General features: G+C 37.7%; 1 protein-coding gene across 23 annotated transcripts in view; it reads right to left on the bottom strand.

Moving 5' to 3' along the window:
- Nucleotides 1–8,050: 8,050 nt before the first annotated feature.
- The window catches only part of Arpp21 (cAMP regulated phosphoprotein 21), a 149,993-nt gene continuing 134,388 nt past the window's right edge, over nt 8,051–23,655 (bottom strand). For all 23 annotated transcript variants that reach the window (XM_058576465.1, XM_046437279.2, XM_046437280.2 and 20 more), the window contains 2 exons: nt 9,892–10,040; nt 8,051–8,837 (listed from right to left, as the gene is read on the bottom strand). In XM_058576465.1, coding sequence (XP_058432448.1) covers nt 8,580–8,837; nt 9,892–10,040 — 407 coding nt within the window. In that variant the 3' untranslated portion in view covers nt 8,051–8,579. The remainder of the gene's footprint in view (nt 8,838–9,891; nt 10,041–23,655) is intronic.

Here is a 23,655-nt window from a genome sequence, read left to right as displayed (position 1 = left end):
AATCACTTTATACTCCCATCAGCAATGCACAAGGGTTCCTATTTTTTTTTTTTGGTCACTTTAGTTATTCTGGTTGGTGACTCAATAGTGATATTTCATATAGTGTTAATTTGCATTACCATAATAAGTAATGAAGGCGCATACCTTTGCCCACACCTTATCAATCATTTGGATATTTTTTTTTATCTTTTTTGAAGTATATGTTCAACTTCTTTGTCCATCTTTTCTATTGTATTTACTGCATCATTCGTATTAACTGTAGAATTCTTTGTGGTTTATATGTGGTTATACTAGTGCTTTGCCAATTGTATGCATTATAAGTAGGTTCTTTTAATCTATGCTTCATTTTTCAGGATTTTAATGGGCTTTTGATGAATATATTTTCTTAATTGCCGGGAAGTTTAATTTAACTCTTTTCTCTATGTCATTAGCCTTTCTGTTTTCTGTTTAAGAAATACCTAATTACACTAAGGTCCCAAAAACATGCCTTTATATTTTCTTCTAAAAACTTTCTTATTTTACTTTTTACATGGAAACTGGCAAAATATTTATAATTGATTTCTTCATGTGGTATAAGATAGGAATTGATTGATTTAATAATAATCCCACTTACATTTGAAAGTTTAAAAATGATGTTTTAATAACTGAACAGTCTGACTAGTAATGACAAAAACAACTTACCCTGTAAAGAAAGGGTATGCTAATTACCAAAAGTGGAATGAAGCCTAAATTATGTTCAATTTAAAATTTCTTGTTGAGAAAGCTACAGTAGTTTTAAGAGTTTAAACTTATTCTAAGCCTCCTAGTACTCAAGGTAAAATGGGAAAAATAATGAGTAGCATGAACTTTATATTATAACTGGTGTTCTTATAAAAGTGAAAGGGAAAAAAAAAACCAGACAAGGCACATATACTAAAGGCCATCTGAAGACAGGGACAGCAATTGTAACTAAGCTGCCACATGTCAAAAGATGCCTGAGGACATTAGAAGCTGAAAGACCTAAGAAGGATCCTCCCCTGGAGTCTTCAGAGGAAATGTACCCTTGACAACACCCAGATATTTAACTTCAAGTGTCCTAAGACTATGAGAGAGAATATGTTTTGGTTGATTTAAGTCATCCAGTTTGTGGCATTCCATTATTCCAGCCAGAGGAAACTGAGACAGGGTTTGAGGACAAGATTCAACAAAATTAGAATTAAAAAAAAAATTAAAGAACTATGACCTATGTTCACCTGCCTTCCCAGAGACATTGCTTGGCCTCTGCCTTTATGACTTGGTCGCTCTATATGAAGTGGAGCCCACACAAGCTTGTGTCCGTCCCTCCCTGGTTGTGTGGGACTTGCATACATGTGTGAATAAGACTGGATAAAAAAAAAAGTGCATATTCCAATCATCCTGCAGTGGACACACCCAATACAGACAAGGACTAAGCATGAGGAAGATGCCGTGGAGCTGAGGGAGGTTCAGTAGGGTGTGAAATGATGCTTTTCCCAAGAGAGTTAGGGGCAACAAGGGGCAGAAAAGAAGCTTTGAATAATGGATTCAAGGCACTTGGCATAAAAGAAAATTTAAAATAGTCCCTAAAAAGGCATATGTTTCCAGAAAGGACTTTAATAGTGAGAGTTTCAGGGAATCTTCCAAGGCAATATGTTAGCCTCTTGGTCCATCTAGAATAATAGTACCAGTACATGACAAATTGACTTAAGCTCTGTACATGAAGACTGCCTGGGTAATATGGCCTTTCCATCTCCATTTACAAATGTAGAATTTAAAACTGCGGATGTTAAAGGACTTGCACAAATCCTACAGCACAAATCCCACAGTGTGTGTACAAGTATGTGTGTGATGGGTGGATTGTATTCAAACTCCTGGTTTCCAATATCAGGAAAAAAATGTTTTTAATATCCCACCCAAATGCAATATGGTGGTTCTATGAAGCAATGACCCTATCATGCATCCCTTTGCTGAGTAACACAGACTGACCAGTAGCCACTAATTTTTGGGGAAAAAAAATCTACCCATTAGTCTGGAAAAAAGTTTAAATTAGATTAAATGCAGATAAAATATTTTAATAAGATTCAATATTAGATATAGTAACATGTGCTTGTGTGTGTGTGTATGCACATCGGCATCTGTATATCAAAAAATGTCCTGAGACACTGTCTGACTCAGAGTGGATAGTCTACAATTGTAGTGCCCTACATTCTTCTTGCCTTTTATATTAGGAGTCATCTAAAGTTTTATATTTTGTTTTATAACACACACATACACACACACACACACACGAAGAAGGAGGGAGAATACAGACATCTTAGTCCTATGGTACAGAGCAGCTCATTCCCTGAGGTAAACAGACTCACTGAGTCAGGTGAATCTATGGTGTGAATGACACACATGCAAGGTACAGCAATAAATCATAAAATGATCCTTCAGCAGATTCATGTGCAAGTGTTTTTATCTACTCTATTTTAAACAACTCTCTTAATGGCATCTCACTGTTTCTCCCTTAGGAAATTATTTCATTGTATAATTGCCCTTGCTTCAAGTGAAATTTTCTTAATGTCCAATTTAAATTGCTTCTTTTTTCAGTCTCAGGCCATTGCTCTCTATTACATTACTATTAAGTACCTTAAGTAATTTCTTTCTCTTTCAAAAGGATGAAATTGGCTTGTACGTTTCATTTGGAAAGGTGGCCTCATTCTTCTAGAACAAAAATTTTAAACACTTGACAATGACGGATGATCATCCTCTTTCTGGGGGAAAAGCAGGTAATTTTCCTGCTTCTAAGTTTTCAGCAGGTTGGAAACAATCACAAGTCGGATACTAGTGACTGAGGATACACCATGTACCTAGTGTTTCTGTCGACCACCCTGTGAGGGAAAGGTAAAGCACACTTCCCTCACATTTCTTTAAAGAAATGTGAACCTGTACTATCTGAGGTTCACTGCTCTTTTACACAAAGGGAAGAAATGTTTGCAGAGACAGAAGTGCCCACTGATTTACTTTCTCAAGAAGAACAGTTGCAAATTCCTTATGAAGAAAAAATAAAAATAGAACTACAAGAAGAAGAGGAGAGAGGACCTTATGGTAGCATTATGGCAGTACAAACCATGATGTTTTCAAAGCTATGAACACAGTAAAACTTTTAAGGTTCAGGGTGAGCAATACAACACTAGGTGTATCCTACATTTCAGTATCAGATCTATTTCTTTGGGCCATTTATGTGAGAACTCTGGATCCTTGAGCTGGGAGCAAGATTGAGAACTTAACCAAAAACTGCCCTGTTTGAATGCCAGAACTTTTGTACATCTATGTCTTACCTTCTCCCACCCCCGTGGTTCTCCCCACTCTCAACTTCTGTGTGTCCCCTGTGTACTCCAGACACTGAAGGGGTGAGACACGGGCATTCCAAAAGTGACTCTTAAATAGGGTGCTCTCCAGCCAAATTGGGCTTGGGCTGGGTATCATCTGCACAGCACCATCATGAACTTTCATTAGACCTCCATCCTTGGCTTTCCATCGGATTCTGATGGGCACTCAACCTTATTCAGATTTAAATCTCCCTCAGTTTGTTTAGTGTGTGACCTCTTCTCTCTTCCATTCCAAATAGACTAACACAGTAAAATGAACCAAATGACAAATACAAATATCAAAGCATTCCGGGGGTTTCTGCTCACAGGGAGATGGCTAATCTTTAGGGGAAGCCTCATCATGCCCAGTAGAAGAATCAGTTCCCAGTTAGGATACTGATCAAGAGGTGACTTTCCTCTGCAGAAGAAGAGTTTCAGGTGCCTCTCACCTCTACTGTGAACGCAGCACTGAGAATAGCAAGTACCCAACTCCAAAAGTTAAGAATCTTTTGCCCCGATGACATTTGATAGCAGCAAATCTTTTTAGAAGGAAGATTGGAGGCTGCAAAAATAAAAATTTTTGAACTTGGAATAAACACTGAAGCTGAGAACTATTGGGAAATAATGGGAAACATCTAGAGAAAACAACCTTTCTACGTAAAGAGGAGTTTAGATCCAATAGCCTGGGAAGAAGCAAATAGTTCTCAAATTGTGTGGAAGCAGTGGCATCCATAAGAATCCAGGAAAAAAAAATTAAGTGGTAACACAGAAGTGTTATCACATTTTTTTTAACAAGGGGGAATGGGGAGTTGATATCAGTTCTCATTGCATGTTGTATATCGATACTAAATACATTGTGATGGAGCCTTGGCAGCCTCCCCTGCTGTGTCTAAATTCAGCTGTCTTATTTTACCCTGAGAGATTTTACTTATTGTGCTTTGTGATGCAGCTTAAGATAGGGCTTTTGCTCTGATGCAAAAGGTTATGTCCAAGAGAGAAAAATAAGATAAGCATCTCTAAAGCTTTTCTATGTGCAAAGTCTAGAGCTAGAACTCATTTCTGATTTATCCCAATAATGTTAATTATAGCTATAGCTCACTGGAAAATCTTAATTATTATTGTGTTCATCTCTAGTATTTTAATAAAGAGCCTTTCCAAGTCTAATCCATCCTACTTTTTGAAGCATACACTTCTTTATGAGCCATAGCTGTGATCACATTACCCTGTGTTCAAAAGTTTTCATAAGCCACTCCTTGCTTCTTAGCTCCGCCAGGCATTCAAATCCATGCTAACCAGGGTTACTGTGAGGTTTTTAGGACTCATAGCTTTATTCTAGCTAGTCACCTCCTATCCAACTCTCTTGTATTGTATTTTGATTTTTTTCTGCATTTATTTCTTTTTATTTTAGGCATTTTTTTCTAGTCAGGGTTATGACCCACTCATGACTACCCATCTCTGCATGCCCCAATTCCATCTTTCCACATGGTGCAGAACAAAAGCTTCATAAAACTGTATCCAGAAAACATCTTTTCCTTCTCTCAAATCCTACTTTTGTGCTATTTTTCAGATGAGACCTAGACTAACTTTTAAATTACTTTTTATATACTGACATAATTTATCCTGAAAATTTCTGAGCTTCTTAAAAGTAAAGACTCCATAGACTGTGATTCAAAGTCTTGAAATTAGTTAAGTATGCAATAAAAGCATACTGAACAAATTAATGAATAAATCACTCTTGTTTCCTTCAACATTCACATGGAGTGTTAGAGTCATTAGAGACAACTATGTCCATACACTTTATACCTGTATGACTATATAATAGGATGCATCAAGTTCTTCAATACTAAAAATTAAAAAAATAAAGATACAGAAAGCCTAGAACTATGACAATTCCCTTCAGCTTCAGATATCCATGGAGAAAATACTGAAATAGTGCATAATAGAGCAGTTGCCAAAAAGTGATCTAGCCAGAAGTGGTGTTGTGGCATTGCATTCTGATATAGAACACTGTTACTGTTGAATTTAAAATAAAAACTAAATCTGTACTACTAGTTTAGGATTTTCTGCTGTAATTTTAAAGAAATGTTCCTTACCATATTAGGCTTTAAATTTATTCTGTGAACAAAGGATATTTTATTCTAATAACTTTGAGAAACTATGCCAATTATGTCTCCTTTTTGGAAATTCATGCTATTAAGTGATATATTAAAGGTTTCCAGAAACCAGATAGCTTTTAAAAAGATCGTTTAACCTTGATTAACCCTGTCTCTCAATTATAATTGCTCTTTGAATCGTCTGCTTCATATTAAAATGATAAATATCCCAATGAAAGAATATTCCATGAAAAATATTTTAGAAAATAGAAATTCTATATTTAAACAAAATATTTGTAAATAAAGTGATCCTTGGGCTACCAAACCCAAAAGATCCACTTTAATTACAACTTTTAGGTTGAGGTATTTACAATATTTTGTTTTTGGTTCATAACTGATCTAGGTGCCCGAGATCTAAGTGCTGGGGCACAGGTGAAGGTAGACCTGCAACTTTGTTCATTTGACTCTTCCAACTATGTTTATAATTAATGACATCAACTTATTTCTATACAGCTGGGTAACATTCTGTCTTGGCCACCCCACACCCTATGGGAATATTTTAAAATAATAACATGATCATAGCTTAAATTCATTGGCATCCTAGTTAGAATATTTAGTTCCAACTATTAATGATTATCCAAGAGAAAGTTTACAAGAATAAATCTAAGTGTTTTAAATGTAGTTGTACCCTTGTTTTGAATGGTGCCACATAATCAGGATATAATCTACTATATAATGACATTTTGCTGAATAAGTGAATGCATAAAACATTCTTTTATATTCCTGTAGAAGTTATAGATCATTGAGATAACTGGAACTATTTATGTATTCATATATCTAAGTACCCATATACCTATTAGATTATAAACTGAATAATCTGTAATTCAAAATATGATGTGATAAAATTATTAGCCAAAAATAAAATAATTGAATGCTTTCTAAAGAATAAAGTTTGAAAATGCTTTACAAATACACTTATGTTTCTACAGTCACCTCAGATATTCTAATGGAAAATAACTGAAGGAATAATGGAGTATTTGGAATATCATAATATTAGAAGTAAATATTTATTGAAAATAGGGAAGAAAGACTGTTCAAAAATAGTATTCAAATGGATTTATTGCAATATTAAATGTCTAAATATAAAAGATTACCACACATGGGATAGAGTGGTCAAAAAATAAATAAGTAAATAAGCCCTGACTTTTTTGTTTGTTTCCATCAAAAAGAAAGCTCAAAATTCTAAGGATTATTAAAGAAAATGACAAAAATTTCTCAGAATTTCATTGAGAGGAGATAAATATTCAAAAAAGAGATAAATATTCAATCTCATATTTGGATCATTGAGTTTGAGATCAGAGCCAAGATCAGAAAGCCAAAAAGAGAATATATGATCCATGTTAGCCAAACCCCTCTTTCCATTAGGGGAAGATTATATTTGTGCAAACATACTGTCCTTCCTCAGGTCAACTCTTGGTTTAATGGCTCAATTAAAAAAAATAGAACATCCTTTTTTAATAACACTTTTCATGATCAGATTTATGATGAATAAATAAATAGACTGAGATTTTGAAAAATGGGACAAATTTTATAAGGAATGAAGGTAATTCGATTATTTGTAAAAGTTCCCTTTTAAAGGAAAAAAGAAAATGATACTATGAAATTAAGGGATGGGAATCTGTTAAGTAGAGTTTTAAACTGCTTGCCTCCCCACACAGCTAAACAACATGAAAATGGCAAATCTAACATGGAGAGTGTGATAATACACAAAACAATGTGAATTTTCCAGATGTACTTTCCAGATGTGCACAGCTGTTGGTCACAGTGGTCTCTGGGCAGGGAGTATAAAACACAAAGCTGTCAATCGTTGTGCTATGAGAGTAAAGTGAGAGCTGTGAGGTTTTATTTCCCAATTAAGTATCTTTCAGAAGGTTCAGAGTTCTGCTACAACTTTTCAGAGGTCATCATAACTCAGTTTTACCTGAAGAATCTATAAGAAATTAAACTGGTTGGGAGCAGATAGCCACAGCCTTCTTCTAAATGTCTTCACTAGTGTTCTAGATCTTTATGAGTAAATCATTGCTGTTTTGATCTTGGTACTGGGGCAAATATGAGCATTTTTGAGTTACTGGCTCACTGTCAAAACCAGGGGTACTTTCCATTGTATGGTCCAATGTAACTGATGGAAATAGACTGCGTGTCTTCTCATTTTCACCTAAGCAAAGGTATTTTATTTTCCAGGTACATGGTAGAACTCCAGTGAAGGGAGACAGGGCTTGTTACAGGGCCGCTCTTACCAATGACACTGAGTTTCCTAGTTGGTGAAGTTTGGCTACATACATTCAATGGCGCTATAATACCATTTGAAAGTTACATGCTTCAAAATGTGACCTTGAAGAATGAATCTTATCTTTAGGATCCCTATAGTATTATGACAAGAAACTGCTGTTGGTTGAGTGTTTGCCTATAACACCTCCTAATGTGATGCTAGTTCAGCTGCAAATGCCTAGAACATGTTTTTGTTCATGTACTTTTCATAAAATTGTCTTTGAAGAGAATAACAGCAACACATCAAAAACACATATTGAAAGAGAGAGTGGATCAAACTGGTGGTAAAAACATGACCTTACTCCATAAGGTCAAATAGTTTTATTTTGATTAAACACTACAATACAGTATATATGCATTAAAAAAAGAAAACTCTATAATGTATATAAATTATTCCTTCCATTCATCAATTCTTCTTTTCTTTTCCATTACAGCTTTGGTACAATGTGATTCAGTATATAATTTTTAAATACTTTTAGCATCACAAACTCAACACAAAGTACAAAACTAATCCAAATGAGGGATATTATAATCTACACAGTGGTGTTCAGTGGTAGGAGAAAATCTTACCTCGATGAATTCATGTCACTAGCTAAGCTATAAAGGCATACCTAGCAGACATGACAGAAATATGCACCATTAACCAGCTAACGTGTGTATTAGTCTTTGTTTATTTTTTACAGAATACCAGCAGCAATCTTTTGAGTGTTGAGTGAATACTTAAGTCCTCAGCCAGTCTTCCCAACTTGCTCCTCTTCCCTTAAAGGCCATGAGTAATAGCTGATGAAATAAACCACAGCCAGACCTCTCAAAATTTGACCTGCCAACCGGCATTGCTCATACTTGCACAATTTGTCCTGCAGCTGGCCGACATCACAGGGACAGTGCTGGAGGGGCAGTGTGGACCAATCAGCCTAAGGTTGTTCTGAGGGTTTGGCGGTGTAACATTACAGTAAACAGGCATTCCAGTGGCCGGGAGTGACCCTTGAGCTGCCTGGTTAGGTAGCATGATTGGCTGTTGGTAGGACTGCTGGGGCAGTCCTTGAGAACCTTGCGTCATTGGCACCTGGAGAAAGACACAAGTAAGAAACATATGTGAAGAGGCTATTCTGATGTGTCAATGAGTAAGATGGTGTCATGAAACTTACTCAAGTTTTTGAGTTAGACTTTACAAGTCACTGATCCAACTTCTGCCATTTACCAGCTATTTCACTTGGGGAAATTAATTTATTTTCTCTGATTCCCTAATCCAACTGGATAAGGATACCTACTTTAAAGAGCCACTGAAGGACTGCAGGAATGGTACAGAATGTCTGGCATGCAGTAGATGCTCATAGGGTGTTAGCTCTGAGCTTCCTTCCCTCCTTTGTTGATGTTCTCCCGGTACTACAGTCTGAATCTCTCATGCTGGACATCTCTCAGCTTGGAAAGCCATGCATATCTTTAGTTTATGGAGTCTCCCATAATAAGTGGGACTTTGTACCTGATAGGCTAAGGTAGGTTCCATGGAACCAGAAGAAACGGGTACAGCTAAATTTAATGATTAAAGCATTGCACTAACTTTTTCCTGTGTTTTTCAGGATACAAATTTCTATTTCCAGTGTATTTCAAGATATAAATCACAATAGGGTACATAACCCATTTGAAATACACAATTGGGTTTAGTCTGTATAATGCAGTTGTTAAACCCATAAGTGCCCTTTAAGTAAATCTGAGATATCATTTAAAAATCTCTCATAGCTTAAGATTATTGTAAAATAAAATTTCTTAAAATAAATACGAAAATGGAAATCCATCATGAGGACTTTCTACCAATAAGTAAAATTTCAATAAAATACCCCAAAGTCTTCACAAATAGAACTTCAATGAATTTTCTTCCGTGAATAGGAAGTTAATATGGAAACAAATTTAGCAGGGCATTCAAAATTCCTGCCATTACAGAAACAGGTTTCCTATTTTCAACTTGCCTTTTATAATCTTGATTCAAAGTCAACTAACAACAGTAGTAGGCCAAGCACCTACCACCCAGCTAATTACCCAAAACAGGAAAGTACACACAGCTTCTACTTTGGCCCAGTACTACTTTGTAATCCACAGTTTTCCAAACAGCTGGTGTGCACCTGATAAGAAGACATGGTTGGGTAGGAGACCATTACGCTTTGCACCGGAGTTCCTTGTTGGCTGCTCATCACGCTCTGACTCTGTGGTGGTTGTTGCACTCCTATAAGGCCTTGGAATCCCTGCTGTCCAGACAAGACTGGCTGATAACCTGTGAGGAAAAGAAAAGTGAGCTTTTGAACTGGTGGTGCCAGGAAGAACACCTCGAGGTTCCAAGGAATAAGAACACTCATTCACAAGGCCATCTTCAGCATCTCAATCTCTGTTATCGTGAATGTATTATCCAGATGTTAATTTCCTTAATTTATTTTTTTTTACATTGAAGAGTAGACAAGATTACAGATCCAAAAAGTTTGCTGACATTTTGATAGTTATGCAGAATGAGCCCATGAGTACATGCGATGAAGGTAAATTCCTCATGACAAAAGGACGGAGGTCTCTTGACATAAGTTGGCTGCTATAAATTACATTTCATATATATATATATATATATATATATAGGTTTTCAATGACATTTGGAAAATTCACAGTTTATCAAGTGTTTTTTTTTTAATTAAATTTACTCATTCCCCTACTATCCCACTTTCCTGTAATTATCTCATTTCACACAGAGACTGTCAAATAGCCTATTAACTCTGGATCACTTGTGTTTTTCCATGTCTTAGTGAATGGAATGACCTTGCCATCATGAGTAAATAAATATCCACTGCCTTAGACAAAAGGGCAACAGAAGGTAAAAGGTGTGCCATGCTTTCATTTTGCTTCACCACCAGCTCCTCGAAGAAAATTCTGGTCAAACATACTCAATAAGTGACCAAGTACTAATTACATTAATAATGTAGAATAAAACACTTTAGAATTTCTGCTTGTATCCTTCTGGGTGGGTCAGTGATTAATTTTCTTTTCTTTCTTTTCAAAGTGGACTGGAATTGATTTGTTTCAGTTATTTTAATTGCTGCAGAGTGGTTTTAAATGCATTTTTCTTTTTTGGTTGTGCTGCAGATTGAACTCAGCGTCTTGTGTGTTCGAGGCAAGTTCTTTTCTTCTCATCTACAGAAACTGTGAAGTATGTTTATAGATATTGGGAAGATAGTTATGATTTAGGTAAAAATGACATGGTGATAGAGATATTAGAATAGGGTCCCTTCTTCTTGCTTCCAGAGCTTATAATATTCACCATACTGCATAATTGAGAATAAGTACAGCTGCTGTCTTAACACAGTCCTCTGAGAGAGGAGAATCTTTACAATCCTAGAATTTTTTTTTTTTAACACAAACATTGGGCTAAGTTTTACAACCAGATTCTAAAAATGAAACACAAGGTTAAAAAATACCTAAGCAATATACAACATTAATAAATAACATGTTGAATTCATGTGAGGACCTTAACTTAATATTAAAACAGGATAAAATTAGAGTCTTTACAGGAAAAAAATACTTTGTTCTTCTTTGTTATATAAAATATATTTTTTTATTCCTTCCAGAAATATTGTGGAAACATGGCTTGCAAGTAGTTAGTGAATTAGGAGACTGGTTCAATCCACCAAATGAGCTAGAAACACAGTATCCTAAGTATGGAATACCTGAAAGGGAAAACTTAGGGACTGGCTGGTTGTATTGGAAGACCTGTATGGAAGTATGGAAGACCTGAAAGGCAACACTTGGGGACATCTTGTCTGTATTTACAATGGGGAGGTAGAACTAGTGGTCACTTTGATTTACCCTTTGTCCTTCATTATGTGTCCCCTTATCTCACATTACCATTAATTGCCCGAATTCATTCTCACAAAGGTTTTGACTTACTGAGTTATTTTAAACCCTTGTACTATCGTATGGTTAAGGATAATGGCCAACTTCCCTCTAGCTCCATTTTGACCATAGTACACAGTCAAAGCTTAGCATCCTATTTAAGTCTAATTGTATCAACCCAATGTGCTATATAACTAAAGTGTTTACAGTTTATACAGTAAAGAAAAAAATCAGTAGACTCTGGGAAAAAAATGCAACTAAGGCCATATCCCTGCTAAAACTACCTCTTAGAAGCCCTCATATGCAGAGGTACTTGAGAAAAAATTCTTTAAACATGGATTGCAAAATTAATGTTAATTGGTTAATTCATTGGTTCTTATTCTAAATCTTCCTTTCTATTTCAAATAGCCAAATGCCCTGAAAAAAATATGAGGCTATTTTGCCATTTCATTATGACATTGTTCTAAACCACATCAAGTGCTTTGTAGCATGGGTGATTTTATTTATATATATATATATATATATATATATATATATATATATATTTTTTTTTTTTTTTTTTTTTCACAGCTTGGTATGGTTAAAACTTATGACCAACAATCTATCTTTCCACTTAACCCTATAGCAAACAGCAAGCAATGTGAACTCACTGTCAAGTGCACGACATTGTGACTATCATAGAGTGTCATATCTGGCAAAAGAGTCAAAGTACAGGTTGAAAAATGAAAGAAACATCTCACTATTTTTGGCTTGCATGTGACAATATAGTGAAGACCCAGTTGACCTCAATGGATCTTTTGCAAAATACACACAACCACTCAGCAAACGAAGAGATAAGAGGAAAGGAGAACAGAGGACAAGAGAGGAAACAGAAACTGGGGTGCCCCAATGTCTCAAAATTATTTATGTATTTGCTTAATGAACCCTTACATCCTTTCTCGGAGTCCTTTCATTCAAAAGTAAACTGAGGTGAAAAATAAGAGATGGATTTATTACACAGCCTCTATACCAGAATGGCAGTGAGGAGAAAATAATAGAGATGTTAAGACAATCATACAATCAGAGCATCTTGGGAAGAAGAGGAAGCAAACATCCAATAACATTCAAGGAGACAAAAAGCCAGGAGATTGGGTGGCCCCCTCCCAATAAAGACAGAGAGCCCAGAAGAGCAGGATTCCTCTCTGTGAACCCAGACTCAGCTGCACTGCAGTGTCTCCCTCCGCAGCCTCCTCTGCCTGATGATTTCTGAGCTTTAATATTCAGTTATGCATAGCAATGGACTACCAGCTCCGCACTGGGGTCCCACAGTAAACACACTTAAGGCAAATAAGGATTGATGTGGGGAGCAAATACTCTCCAATTTCAAGATGAAAACCTAAGTGTAAGGAAAGTTCAATTTATATTCATGAATCCCATTCATTTCTCAATTCACTCTCCAGGCAAGAAATTTACATCTGGTATGGTTTAATTGGGGAGGGGGGTGCGGTATGCTCGTTTCTTTAAATTATGTCAGGGAAGGTAGGTTGCAGAATGGTCCCTAAGACGGGAGGCAGTCCGGAATGTGAATCTGAGCCCTGTTCCAGAAATAGATAAATAGAAATGAGATAGCTGTGACCTAAGAATGAACCAACAGTGTCTGCCTGGGACACAGCACACCCCAAGGCAGAGATGGCAGTGCTGGTGGCAACCTGCTTATCTTGTCTATTCAAATGAGAAATGTGTTCTGGTTTGTCAATTCTTAGCTGTGAAATGACAACTTTTTCATATTTATTGAGGATTAGCAAGATATAATGCATCTTACAAAATAGAGACAGCAATAGTCTTGTGCCTTGTAGGCTTGCTAAGGAGATGATAAAGACATTAGCTATTTTTATTATTTCATTCTCAGTCAAGATGGATTCAATTTTCAAGTCACATGTGTCATTTATTTTCTGAAAGTAAGAAGGTTAGGAATGGACAAACGCCTACTAGCAAACAAAGAATGTACTCTGCTGGAATGAGAAGCTATAAAATTTTAAATATCTGCATTGTATAAATCTGGAAACTGAACAGGGTTTCTGCCAAAGTACAACAGTTGTTGAATGCTTTTTTTGTAGTTTGAGGATAATTTGTTAATATTCACACAAGGAAATATTTCTCTTGATGTAGCCTAATTATGAAGATACTGATTGGGCAACATAAATTGGTAAGATTGTGACTGACATTATTTTAACTCTTATTGAAGTACTTTGTTACAGATACAACATTTTGAGAAAAAAGTGAAATGACAAAGTGGTAACCTGTATTTGGGAGTTTCTGTTACCCCTGCTCTTGTTGGTTATAGAGGCTGAAGATCAGGAAAAGAAGAAATAAGGGAGTAAATTTCTTAAGAAGTTAGCCAGTTCTTGCTCCTCCAATTCACCCAAGCAGTGTCATTTACATGTATGCTTATTAAGTGAAGAATTCTTAATATGGTAGAATGTCTTTTCAAATGATTAGATTTAATAATCTTCTTCAATACAAAACTTGCTCGTCTTGGATGAACCAATGTACAGATATTTCCCCTAGTTTCTAAGGAATCATCAAACAGCTTGCTTCTGGATTCAAACCATACTTTGTTCAAGGTTTGAGGTAAAATTACAATAGCTCAGGAAATTCTTGAGTGTGGCATAGCTGGTCAAGAATATGATGAAGAAAAGTGTTTATCCAGGACAGTTTATTCTCCTTTTGCTATAGTTTTATAGTTTGTGCATTTTTCTACTTTCCAATATCCACCTAGTTCTGTTTCTTGGCTTCCTATCAGTCTCTGTACACTTTCATCAGCTCTGAAGATTTACTATTATAAATCAGCCATATGTGTTGATCACTGACTCTAAGCCAAACAGTGAATTAAGTGCTTTTACAATGACAATCTTGAGAAGCAGTCACTATTGCTAAACTCCTTTTATGGAACAGAAAATTGTAACTTAGAAAGATGTAGTAACTCATCAAGGTCACACAGCTACTGTACAGGAAAACTAGAATTTACAGTGTGGTTTTTCTGACTTCGGTGTCCTTGCTCTTACTTACTGAATGGATATACTAGTCCTTATTCATCCTTCCAACTCTCACACCCCTAACATAACCTCTTTCATGGGGCAAGTATTCAATGACCGTTTATTGCATTAATTGTTTTTTCAATAGGTAACAACAATTAAGAGGAAAAGAATTACGCTTCACAGTTAGTTGAACAGGATTCTGTTAGTATCAAAGAAAGAATGAAAATCAAAGGTAGAGAACAACTGCCCTGTGGAAACCAACACATAACGCTCAATAACTGTTTTAAAAACTAGTTACTCAGATAGTGGGACACCAGGCAAAGAGGGTGAAGAGTTGGTGGGGGGGGGAGGCTTCCAAACTGATTCCAGTTCTTTGGTTTACTTTATTAGCATCATATTATCTGATATTACAGTTTTCAATTACTAAGACCATTTCAAATAATGGCCCTCCTCACAAATTTCAAAGAGAATGCATATTTACTCCATTTTCCCCCTCAAAATCATCTTAGAAATCGTAAAATAGAAGGTAAACATAGTTCAGTTCTATATGAACCAATTCAGACATGTGACTCTCCCAAGACAACTGGCTATCCCTAGGAAATTCACTTGGCCTTCAGAAACAAAGACTGTTCATTGTATTTGGAGGATAGTAATAGGCAAGGGAAAGAAGATTAAACAGGGCTTCTGCAAAACAATTTAGGGTATCAGATGAGGGCCTGGAACAAGATCCCCCAGGACACCTGACTGCATTTCAGAATACAGATTGCTACCTATAAACTACTGATTCTGCTAACACTTGAGGTTTGTTCCCAAACCCCAAGTTTTATTTCACTACTAGGGCACTGGCTGTAGGATGGGGAAGTCTTTCTGTTTCATCTGCTTAAATAGCTGTGGTGTAACCAAGTAGCTTCAGACAGGGTGAGCAGACATGCAGCTTGATATCCTAGTATTCCTATGGTTCTTGAAAGAAATCACTGCCTTACGCCTCAGCAAGGATTTGGGGAAGCAGCTGTACCTTGACTGCAGTTCATTCACTTACCTGGAGACCATGGGCCCTCAGACACCAAAGAAGCTACCTGATTTCATTAGCATGCCCTAATCTCATACATACCCCAGGTTATAATTCCCAGGAATTATAGTTCCAGTGTGGACAATTTTGAAAAGGCTGTTGTGACTCTTTTGAGGCACTATGACTCTAGGCCAATATCCCAATTTATAAGACCCCAAAACTCTAAGTAGGACATTTGAAACAAGAAAGCATCATAGACAAGGTTGAAAGACATTTTATTTTTAAATGTGCTAAAGATATAATATCTTACACATGTTAAGATATAGGCTAAACATACCTAGTTGGGAAGTCATAAATAGGTACTCTTCTGTTTTTATATGTGAGGTGAAATTGTAAATAATGGTTCTATCAAAAGAGGGAGTACAAGAAATTGCTTCTATTTTTTTTTCTCCTGTTGAAGTCTAATACAAGTTCTTTCATCTTTGATGTAAATGCCCTCATTCACCTTCTGTATTGGCAGTCTCTGAATCCATCCTCTTTCTTTTCGTCAGCATTTATTATTTAGTGGTTTTAATTCCTTAGGAACATGCAGCAAGAATGGCCTGCAGGGAACCTGCCTGGGAATGGAGGTAATGCAGTCCACGTCCCAGTGAAGACCAGTCCATCCTAATGAATTTGAGGGAAGCTGTGACAGGCCCTAAGTGGAACCAGCCTTCCTGAAGCAGTAGTTTTTCTTCGTACTTGCTCTTTTGCTCATTAGCTTTCACACTGCACAGAGTGTAATTCTTAAAAGCCTCTTTACTGTCCCCTGAGAACATCCATGCATGGGTCATTTTCTAATGGCAGTACACATCAGACGAACCATCCTATTACTACAAGCTCGGGGGCCTCTTCACTGCAATTATACCATCCTGATCCATGTTATCACAAATACAAAGCTGGTTTTCTTTCTCTCTCTCTTTCTATTTTTTTTTTTTTAAATCAGGGCAAACATGAGAGACACTGTTAAATGACTAGAGGAACAGATCATGCACAGAATTTCAATGAGTGCCTCTCAGGGAAGCAACATTGAATTCCATTTTAAATGGAAGAGGCCGTCATATTATTGAAGTAATGCTCTGAACTTTCCTGGCCCATAGTGCTGTGCTGACAGCCAGAGAGCTTCAACAACCCAGAGGGAGAAAGGCTGCCTGAAAGACTCACAGACATTTTACTTTCTTAATTAGGTTGAACAGCTTAGAAGAAAATGTGGCATTCCTGCACCTCGACCAGCAGTGTTAATTATGGACATACTTAAAACCCACCTGGGTGGCAGGAAACCGCTGCTGAGGTGACACAAGAAACTTTTCCCCAGATTATGCTTGGGGCAAAGTCAAGATGGAGATGGCTGTAATAACTGGCTCCAGGATAATAACCCCCCTGGTGGTTATTTCCATTGATGAATTGCTATTGACCAGCTGACTGGAGCAGGATAATCATGAGGTCAAAAGTCACGGGGTCAACATCATTGTGATCAAATTACCATCACTGTTGCTTGGCTGCAGGTTATAACCCAGTCCTGGCCAACTATCTCAAAATAAGTGCTAGGGTCAGACTCAATGTATGGAAATTTCATCACTACAAGAGGAAAACTATTTCATAGGCAACAGATAATGAATCAAAAATACCCTTTTTACATAAGAAAGCCCCTTGCATCATTATGCCCAGTCAGACATAATTATCTCCTTAAATTCTAGACTGACAGGATTCTTACCCAAATGCTATTCTAGTGGCAGATTCAGCAGTAATATTGTTCTAGTGTTAGAGTCTACCAGGAGGCAACATCAATGAGCTAGGGCAGAGACAATGCTATTATGAACTAAGGCAGAGGTGGTAGGAATGAGAGAAAGGACACAGAGAGATGCTCAGGATATGACCTGTCAGAAACAGGATCTATGAGGTCTATCACACATTTGTATCACACATTTGCTGGACATGAAAAGAACTAATTGTACCATAATCATAATTATTAGTGCTCTGCAGGAAAACTGGCTATTTGAAGAGAAAGAGAGGTGGGTGGAGAAGGAAGGAAGGAAGGAAGGAAGGAAGGAAGGAAGGAAGGAAGGAAGGAAGGAGAGAGAATGGAAGCTCTGAAATGTAATGCTTGCTGATTTCCCTGGTGTAAATTTTCTCACCATAGCTGATTTTAAACAACAAAGAGTTTAACATCCAAGTTGGCACAGTACTTGATTTTTTTAGGAGCTGGGTCTTTGAACTAGCATGAGCTACCTCTGGTACACCTCTGCTCTACTATTCCATGTCAATCAAATTTATAATTCATTTAAAGTTTTGTTCTATTGGTCTTCCTGCTACAAACTTTATTGGCAGTTCTTTGTCATTTGGTGCAAGAATAACTCCTAACAATCAAGCACAGTGTTTACACCAGTGGTGGCAATATTCCCTAAAGAGAAACTGGTGGTTCGTACCACCAGTCTTAGATTCTCAAAACCATTGAGTACTTCAGGTGCTTTACTTCAGGTGTGCGTGAGCAATTTAGGAAATATGTCATTGAAACCTTCCAGGAGGTCATTTCAAACAGCGTATTAGAATATGAGTTGATATTTGCTAATGGGGTGGGGTCAGGTGGGAAGAATCAGGACAAAAAATAGTATAAACATAAGGGCATAAGGGTCAGCATGTGCCAAGCCCAGGAATGTCAAAACCATGTCCAAAGATGATGAATATGTAGAGATGGCAGCAGATTAGCAATAGGCAGAGGTAGTAGAAGAGGATAGAAATGGAGCTAAACTCAATTCCTAGGGCCTTGAAAATCATGCTATTAAATAATGTTGAAAGATTTGGGCACCAGGCAAGGTTTATAAGCATAGCAGTGAGATGACAAGACAGCAACTTCAAAAGGATTCTCTAGGAGACACTGGTGAATATGCAAAATTGGAGACTGGTAGTCTAATAGGCAATAGCAACAGCCTAAGACAGAGACAATGAAGACATGAACTAAGGCAGAAGGAATAGGGATGGAAAAATATAACTCATCAGAGGTATTTAGGATGTTAGAAATTGGCATCAGTGAGCTGCAGGGAAGAGACAACAGGAAATCTCCAGGCTCTGATTTGGAGAAGCAGGTAATTGTAATTCCTTAGCTGTAAATGCAGGAGAACAAGTACAAGGAGATGATCAGCAAACTCATGGGCAGAAGGGTCTGAGCTCAGGCAAACTGACTGGCCCTAGATTATGTTTTACATAGCTCATTAAAGCCTACAGCAATAATACACCTGAGTTTGATATAAATTTATGTGTTCTACCAATAACCAATATTTTCCAGCGGGGATTCTAGGCTAACAATTTTTAAAGTTGTGATTATAATTAGAATTGGACAACGTGACTTCTGATTCCCTGTTATTCTGTATTTTCATTGGTATTGCAATAGATGACTCTACAGCACAGCCTCTGGGCCCCAGATGATGTCACAGACCCAAGCAAGAGTAAAGAGATACTTTCTGTCTCCTTACATAAGCAACCAACTCAGGATCAGTCTTGGTAACAGCAATAAGGAAGATGTTTAATCTCACTGTGTAGAGAATTGTTATTTAAAAGTGTTTTTTTATCTGGATTAGGCAACACTCAGAAGTCTGCAGGTTTGCCCACACAAATCTAATGTGCATATCTTTTCAGCTGGCTGGAATTGGAAGCTATGGTCAACACTTAAATCAGATTTCATATTAATTAAAGTGGAAGTACAACAGAAGGACAAACGTCTGTCCCGAAGATTCTTCCAATCAGCCCTCAAGGGCAGACTGTCTCTACCAAGACAGTGCAGTTCTTTTTTTTTTTTTTTTTTTTTAATGGCTTGCTCCAGGGTAGCGAGAGAAATGATTCAGATCCTTCACTTGTTAATTTTACCCTTCACCCCAAGGCCTTCAAGGGTAGTACCTGCTTTCCATCATGGTTAAAAGGGCTTTATATGCACTCAAATGGAGCAAGAGCACTTTAAGATATCAGGGAGCTCATTGCCTGAATTTCCTCATAAGGCTTCAGGGGAGCTCCTCCACAAAGCCCAGACAGCTCCCTAAACCCTCAGGAGGAGGAAGCCCTCTGGGCTGGGACCCCAGCAAGGTGAGACTGTGCAAACACTGAGTCTGTGGGAGCCTAGCCTGGGCCTCACATTTTAGCCTTAATGGGACACCAGTCAGACTTTGAAGCAAACAACAGAGTGCTATTCAAGGCCGATTCGCGCCCAGGGAGGTATGCACGCTGCCGTCTCAGAGCTCTGAAGCCTCATCGCATTGCCTCTCTGCCTCTGACTGCCTACTTCCTATCCCACCTGGAACACTCTGTCCTCCTGGGTCAATGGTTCTGAAACCCAAGGGCCCACTGAATGCCAAATCCCCACACCAAGAGATTCTGATTCAGTAGGTTTGGATTGGGGTCTGAAGTTTTGCATTTTCAACAAGTTCCCAGATGATGCTGAAGCTGCTGGTCTGGGGACCACATTTTGGGAACAACTGCTGAGCCTTTATGAAGTGGGTTCACTTATCCGAATTGAGATAACAGTGAGAAGTCTCAATAAACATGTCTTCTCTGAAAACCTATTGTTCAATCCACGTATTACCTTTCCCCTCACAGAAGCAGCAACAGGGTCTAGCAAACCAGATTCTATGGAGCCCATCTTTTCTCTCTGACTTCATTTTACTCAACTGTAAAAGGGGCTCAGTTCTCTGCCAAGGGGTATCAGGACAGGCTAATGTCCCTCTTATAAAACACATATCACTTGGTTGGCAATGGGCGATATATGGAATTAACCTTCCTTTGTTCTTTGCATGCTTTGTTTGCCTACTATGTCTTCAGATCTTGTTTTTTCACCTTTTTTAGGTCCTATTGCCAACATAGCCCTCTAGGAGAGGAAGCCTATTTGACACATCTCTGCCTGTCCTTGTATTCTACATTTGGTGCCTCATAACAGTCAGTGATTGTGTTGATAAAGAAACCTCCTTATCTCCCTCTCCCTACAAGCATCCTGCAAAGGGACATAATGGAAAATAAGCAAACAAACATAAACTTGAGAGAAAATAATGAAGAAGCAATGCACAGTGAACAGAGCCTGAAGCCCAAGGCATGAGAAGCAGCAGAAGGAAAATGATTTATCATCATCACAACAGAATAAAGAAAGATCTGGACAGGCAGCAGCTGTTTTCTCTTGTCCTCCTTGACTCTGGGAAAAACTCCTTCTAACAGCAAATCAAGAGGACACAGCATAGATATCTAATTCCACGTCTCTTTGCTGGGTTGAGGGTGATGATATAGCACCAAAGTTGGGAAGGGAAGGGAAAATGCATCTCAACAGGATTCTGGTTGGTATTCTCACACCAGTGAGAGACCGAATCAGATCATTGCAGCCTTGTGCTGTTTAGGACACAACTGAATTTGCTGGCCAATGGTTGTGCTCCATTGGACTGCTTTCACCTTCATTTGACCTAAAAGCAAACAGCACTCCTGAGCTCTCTATGTTCCTTCATATACGGCCCTTATTCATTGCTTTTCTGATCTTCTCTGGAGGGTCTCACTAAGCCTGTGCCATTTGACCCAAAAATCAGCAATGGATCGGAGATATCTTGGTATAAAAAGCTCTGGGTGATGAAGCTACGGGTCAGAGGACCCAGAAAGCTACCTGCACAGTATCACATACAGAATATCTCATAAATCAAGGACTAACTCCCTATTCCTACTAATTATTTCCCCGATGTACAAATCATAAGGCTTCCTGCACACTACACTGTTGCAATGTTTTTGTTTCCTAAATAATCCCTCCAGGAATTGTGTTCCATTATTTTGGTAACAGTGCACGAGAGCTTCAGAATCAAACAAAACTGCCATTTCCTTTTTACACATACACCAGTTATGCTGTGGTTATCTTATTGTTACTGGATCCTGAAGAGGACATCTGTACTCGTGAATTGGAGCTCACCTATTCTGCTTCCAGTAGTTACTAATAAACTCTTCTACAATACCACAGAGTAGGGTATCGGGAAAGAAGAAATCATTCTGAGGATACCATGTCATGGATTAATCAGACCACACTTGTACCAACTCAAACAGGAAAAACAAGCTTTCTCCTCTCTTTAACCAAGCAATACAGTGATGTTCCTTAATGTACTTTATCGTACTCGCTAGGTACCATTATTATTCTCATTTTACAGAAAACAAAAAAATGAAGCACAAAAAAGTAGGGCAGATCATTTAAGACTCTGCAGTCTAGAAGTGCCAGAATTAAAGACACAGGTGTTCTAGTGATTTTGTTCCCATGTCCTCAGGGTCCATGCCACAGAATACAACTTGATGATCCAACTAGAGATATTAATAAAGGGAGCTTTGTCAAATAAGTATGCAAAAAAAAAAAAAAAAAGACACCAATAAGCAAGGGAGACATACAGAGCCTAGCAGTTGTGAACCATTTTCTCCCCTAGGCCTGCTAGTCTCAGGAGAGAAGCCAGTGGTGCCAGAGGGCAGTGAGGCCTGAGAGGAGGGGCCTCTTGCCAGAACCACCACATTTCAAGACATGGAGAGAACAGTTAAGAGACTCAGGTTGCTCTTTCTCCCTATGACCTTTGATCTCTTGCTGTAGAACCCTTCCATTAGCAAAACTGACCTAGAAGCCACAGAGCAATGTCACCTGAGAGATCCAGATCATGGGGTCAGAAGAGAAGGCTAGAGAACGCCTAAGTGACGTGAGGACAGCAAATAGAATAACCAGCAAGCCCCTTCCTGTTAAAGATTACAGAAATGCATTCCTACCTCATGGAGCATTTCCAAGCTACTGGGCCAATCTGCTCAAGGGAAGATGCTTTTAAAAGAGTTGGATAATGCTTCATTTGATGACCGTCTCTTGCTTTTATAGAACTTTGTTCCCTTCAGAAATGATCCTTTGTAACACCTGATAATATGTCAGAGTATGCACTTAGCATGACTGCTTCGGCAATTAAGTAAATGTTAACTCTCAAATTTATATGTCATTAGGTATTAGGGTGGAATATTTTGACTCACTGCCCTAATGCTCGTCTTTCCATTTGGAGGAAATGGCAACGTTTGTAGAGAATTGGTAATAACTTCGAAAGAACTATTAAATAATGTCACTGTTTAAATATCCTGTAGGGCAAGGGGGAAAAAAAAGTTAAATTATGATTCAACTCAAGCAGTACTACTCATTTTGTTGAATTTGACATTTTCCTTCGCTGGCTGTGGAACCAGATGGCTAAGATCGAATGGATAACAATGAGTGAAGCCTATTTCAGGGAAAATATATTAATAAAAAGGAAGACCTAGTTTAATTCTGCAATGTCCCTAACTGATTCTTGAATTCTGGAAGCACATTTGCTTTAGAAAATGCTATGCTGTAATTAGTCTCATGTTTACTTAGACATCACTTATTCAAATATTCAAAGCAACCACCAGTAAGATGAAACAGAATGAAGGAACACCTAAATGAGACTTAAAACAAGTTTCTGGTGTTACATCTAAGAAGTTTCTGTTTCCAAGTGGAAAAATCACAGGCTTCATAATCAGACAAAGAAAGAGCTCTTCTACCCACTGGCTGTGTGACTGGAAAATCGCCTAATTTTTTCAAGCATTGCTTTTCTTGCCTACAAACTGGGAAAAAATCATTTCCAACTTTTGTGGGCTTTTTGTGAAGGTTAGGTAGATATTGGGTAATGTGACTTGCTCAATACCTGGCATTTACTACTCCATAGCATTTGTGATCACCAAATGGTGCTTAGTAAATGAGAAAATTTTTCCCTCTCCAGAATTATACCTTAAATAAAGAAAAAAAAAAGGAGTTGCTAGTACCAGGATGGTCAGACCACACCTGCTGCAAACAAACAAATGAAGAAGAATTTTGAAACTGCCTCTTCTAGCTATCAACATCCTGGCTTCCATACACAAAAATTTCCATAAGAGCCAAGGCCTAGTCATTAAGTGTAAGAGCCATGCAATCAATG

This window comes from Marmota monax, unplaced genomic scaffold (assembly GCF_021218885.2).
Source record: "Marmota monax isolate L192 unplaced genomic scaffold, Marmota_monax_Labrador192_F-V1.1 WCK01_AAM20220418_F8-fsc00021, whole genome shotgun sequence".
Classification (NCBI taxonomy): Eukaryota; Metazoa; Chordata; class Mammalia; order Rodentia; family Sciuridae; genus Marmota; species Marmota monax.
Note: the sequence above shows the minus strand (reverse complement) of the source record. Positions and strands in the feature narration are given on the sequence as shown.